Below are 4,666 nucleotides of genomic sequence, written 5' to 3'. Positions count from 1 at the left end.
AATGTTAATGAGCTCTGCTGACCCCGCCCCTCTCTTCCAAGCTGCTCTCAGAGAGACTGTTTACTTTAGCCGCATTCATCCTGAAACTTGCTAATTAGCACATTATTAGGAAAGGCGATTTGCAAAGATTCTTTAAAAAACCTTTTACTCACTTCTTCTGTGGGTGAAGCTGGATCACGAATGATTCGCGCGAACATAGACACATTTATGTAGATCGGGGGCGCATTCCCTTCAAAAACAAACATAATCCACTGCGTCTTCAGCGGCTCAGATGTCGGGAGTAAATGACGACTGCTATGTTCATTATTACATCCAACAACAGAACACCTCAATCGCTTAGGAGTCATTCTTGTCTACATCTGCTCCGGTGGTGAAACAATGGCAGACTGATGACAGCTCACTCAGGGCGGGTCTAAGGTAAGACGCCAGTCCAGTCTGTGCTGAAACGCCACTGTCAATCAAACTATCGTGGGAGGGGCCTGTCTGTGTGACGTCAACACACATTTCAGTTCAAACTACTTGTAAAAGTGCATGTAGCATCCTATGACCCCTTTAAGGAATTTATATTTGTGTATACTTTTTTTCTTTTGTTTTGTTTTTATAACTGTACTATAATGGTCTGTTGTTTTGTACTGTTTAATTAAAAAAAAAGAAATCAGAAAAAAGATTTGCGATACGCGCTCCGAAGTCCTGATCTGAATAATGATTCGCGAACCATCATCATTATCATTCGCGAAAGTTTCGAAAAGTTTCACCCATCACTATATGTGCTTTTTAAAATCATTACAAGCGATGTCGAATATCGAAAATGAATGGCTCTTTTGATCTGTTTTTTGCTAGTGGATCGCTCGAACCGAATAATCGAAGTCACGAGTTTGAATCAATCTTTCTTCCACACGACACTCAGTACTACTACTGGCTTAGCTCGTTAGTTTTATGACATTAACTGAAATGAGAGAAAAAGCGTGATGTTTACAAATAAAATATCAATATTTCCATTCCAAAGATAACATTCAACACAAATCTACGATCATATTCAGGTGAGGTAACCGATTTACTGCTAGCTAGTGAAAACACTACATTAAAATGACGAGCTGCACCTCACAAATACATGTGAGATGAAAACATTGTGCATTATGATCGAGTTTGTAGCTTAATTCAATGTATTTTATATGACCTCCATCCAAAGTCAATCACCTTGGGAAAGTATATATCTTAATCATCAGGAACAGTGTGTACAATATCCATCTACAGTATAACTATGTCAGCCTAGTCTGAATATGGCTTTTTCTAAATAGATTGTGGATATGGATGTATGAATTGGGATGTGTTTTATTGTGTGTATTAAATTGACTGATATTCAGTGTGGTGCTTGTGGTTCTATTCTATTTAATTCTATTCTCTTATTCCTTTTTTTGTCTTTTCTGTTCCCTAGAATAATTTTTTTAATTCTGAAACTTTTGATAGCACCTTTCATTGTGTTTTAAATAACCTTTTCCCTCATTTTTAATGGTACTGCAATGTTATGTTTGCAGAATGTCATTGTTTTTGCTTGTCCTTTTCTAGACATTTAAATTTTTCCTATAAAACAGATTAAAAGAACATGAGGGAAATTCTACCTTTTTTAAATCATTTTGTTTAAAATGCATCATTTTTTAAATAACACTGAATCACGGATCCCAATACTGCTGTCTTTACCATCACAAGTATTTTCTAAGTAAGATTTCTACATTTTATAGAACAGCATTTTTACATTACAATCTGAGAGCTTATCAAATTGGGCAGTATCTGAGAATTTTATTATTAAACAGATATTTTTTTTAATGATATACTAATTTGTGTTAGCAAGACCAAGGTTTATCTAAGCTTGGTTGACCAAGGCCATGTTCTTTTTTCCAGGACATGCAATAATATGTTCTTTAACAGATGGAGTTTTATGACAGAATCTCTTCTGATGTCTTCCTATAGCTGCGTTCTATCCAAGATCTGCAGACGGTTCAGACGATTAAGATTCTGCGATATGAGAAGAAAGTGGCGGTGATGTTCCTAATGATGATCTCCTGTTTCCTGGTGTGCTGGACGCCCTATGCTGTGGTCTCCATGCTGGAGGCTTTTGGCTGGAAGAGTTTCGTCTCCCCCACGGTTGCCATCATTCCCTCTCTCTTCGCCAAATCCAGCACTGCCTACAACCCCGTCATCTGCACCTTCATGAGCAGAAAGGTCAGCAGAAGTCACTCAATTCAAATGGAAGGGCATTTAGTGAGGGTATTTATTATATTATATAGGCAGGCCTGTGACATCACAATAGGACATACAGAATAATTTCACAAATAATTATAAAGAAACTGCAAGTAACACATTGAATTAAACATGACACTTTGAAAGACTGATATAGTATTTTCTTGTGAAACTCACTCGAATAATCTTTGATAAATATATTTTTTACAGTGTATGTATATGAAACTTACTTTCCTTGTTCTGATTGGTCAGTTTCGCAGGTGTATGTTACAGATGCTGTGTTCTCGTCTGGCCAGTGTGCAGCACAGCATTAAGGACCGTCCCCTGGCCCGCATCGAACATCCTGTACGGCCCATTGTGATGTCACAGAGCCGTCCCAACCGGCCCAAAAAGAGAGTGACCTTCAGCTCTTCCTCCATCGTATTCATCATCGCTAACAATGACACTCTGGATATTACCTCCAAATGCAATCACGAACCAGACATCAACGTAATTCAAGTTCGACCGCTTTGACACTTGCCGTAGTGACATAAAAGAACGACACGAGTTCATTAACATCACACTAATTTAATGTTTATAATATAGGCTACAGGAGATACAGAAACATCTCTTTTTTTATAAATATGGAAACAAGGATTTCTTTATTGTTGCAACATAAACTGACTTTTTTGTGTTCCCAATCAAGACTTGTGTGAATTATATCAATTGTAACTATTTTATGAAAATGACTTGGAGTTATGATTTTCTCCATCTTTTCAGACACTGAAACTTCCACCTTCACCCAGTTTCGTGAGCTGGTGAGATATCCGCAGCTTAGATTGAACAGTCCGTGAGCAGAATACATTAGTGAGTGTGCTCCGATAGATTAGGAGCACAGTGTTAGTACAAGGACTCTTCTAGGACGGGACATTTGTCAAAACTGCAGCACCTCATACATAATGTCAGTCAGGTCTACAGCGCTCCCCTGGAGGAAGCGAAGTATGTGCCCTGTTTGAAAAACACAAGCCAAACATCACTATTTCTACTGGTCAATTTTTGGATTAGGGCTTGAACAAACCCCTAAATATTCAACTTTGGTGAGTTTACCTCAAATCGCGTTATTCTTGAGAAGAACCGTGTTTTCCCTTTTCTATTATAGCGAATATAGGCTACTTAAAAAAAATTCCCCTGACGGGTGATGCACACTCTAAAAAACACTGGGTTAAAAACAACCCAATTTGGGTTATTTTTAACCTAAGGGCTGGGAAAATGTGGGACAGGACACATTTTGGGTTAATTTTACCCAGCAAATTGGGTTGTTTATTTATAATGGTTTGATTCATTTTTACTAAAATACTAGTTTATTTTTTTACTTCATACATGAATTTTACAGTTTAACTTAAATCCTCTAAACATTTGTAAAATTGGCCTACTCCACACAACCACTGATTTGCATGATAACTTTATTTTCAATTATTTACAGCATAGCATGTTTTACATCGTTTTTAACACGACGTAGGCCATACATATTTCCTATATTTAAACTCGTTTAACAAACATTAAAAGTAAATATTAAACAGATTCACGTGTAATCGACCAGTCTCTGTTATCCCGTTTCCACCGGAACGGCGCTGGTTCTCGTGTCCGAGCTGGAATCGCGTTCGGTGGGGAACTGCTAACTTCAGACTGCCGCCCATAAGTAAACACCTAGCAACCACTCAGAACACCCTGGCAACCGCATTATAACACCTCGGAAACCACCCAGAATAGAAGTCTTTAGAAGACAAAAAAACTCATATAGAAATGTATGGTAAGGTGCGATTACATTGGCAAAATTTCGCGGTCAAAAATGCTTAGATGTGGAGCAGAGTTCACACACAAGACGCTTTCAAACCAAACGGATTTAAAGGGGTCATATGATGTTGCTAAAAAAGAACATTATTTTGTGTATTTGGTGTAATGAAATGTGTTTATGCGGTTTAAAGTAAAAAAAACACATTATTTTCCACATACTGTACATTATTGTTTCTCCTTTATGCCCCGCCTTTCTGAAACGTGTCGATTTTTACAAAGTTCATCAGTCTGAAAAGTGAGGTGTGCTCTGATTGGCCAGCTATCCAGTGCGTTGCGATTGGCCGAATATCTCAAGCGTGTCACGGAAATGTTACGCCCCTTACCATACATACCATGTCCAGGCCGGAGCAACAAGACAAAAAAACATTAAAACCCATTATAAAAGAGGCATTTGTTGCATCCAGTGGGGACATAATTACGGATTATAATGATTTATACTGTCTTTTTACGCATTGCATTGCATCGCGCCGCATAAACATAAAACCATGTCTGCATTTGTGATCGGAGAAATGACAAACTACATGTGCTACTCTACACTGCTCAAAACTCGCGTTTGAATCGTCAGTGGCAAATCCTTTAAATATGAAAACTTACT

At 37.9% G+C, this 4,666-nt stretch overlaps 1 protein-coding gene across 1 annotated transcript in view; it reads left to right on the top strand.

Moving 5' to 3' along the window:
- LOC107676370 (opsin-3-like) overlaps positions 1 to 3,290 on the top strand; it is a 36,018-nt gene extending 32,728 nt beyond the window's left edge. The window contains exons 7-9 of the mRNA XM_016470892.1: positions 1,969 to 2,220; positions 2,491 to 2,727; positions 2,998 to 3,290. Of these exons, the coding sequence (XP_016326378.1) occupies positions 1,969 to 2,220; positions 2,491 to 2,727; positions 2,998 to 3,039 (531 nt within the window). The 3' untranslated portion in view covers positions 3,040 to 3,290. The remainder of the gene's footprint in view (positions 1 to 1,968; positions 2,221 to 2,490; positions 2,728 to 2,997) is intronic.
- The last annotated feature ends 1,376 nt before the right edge of the window (positions 3,291 to 4,666 follow it).

This window comes from Sinocyclocheilus anshuiensis, unplaced genomic scaffold (assembly GCF_001515605.1).
Source record: "Sinocyclocheilus anshuiensis isolate Anshui unplaced genomic scaffold, SAMN03320099.WGS_v1.1 scaffold961, whole genome shotgun sequence".
NCBI classification, from domain to species: Eukaryota; Metazoa; Chordata; class Actinopteri; order Cypriniformes; family Cyprinidae; genus Sinocyclocheilus; species Sinocyclocheilus anshuiensis.
The sequence above is the reverse complement of the archived record's forward strand: the minus strand, read 5'-3'. Positions and strand labels throughout refer to the sequence as shown.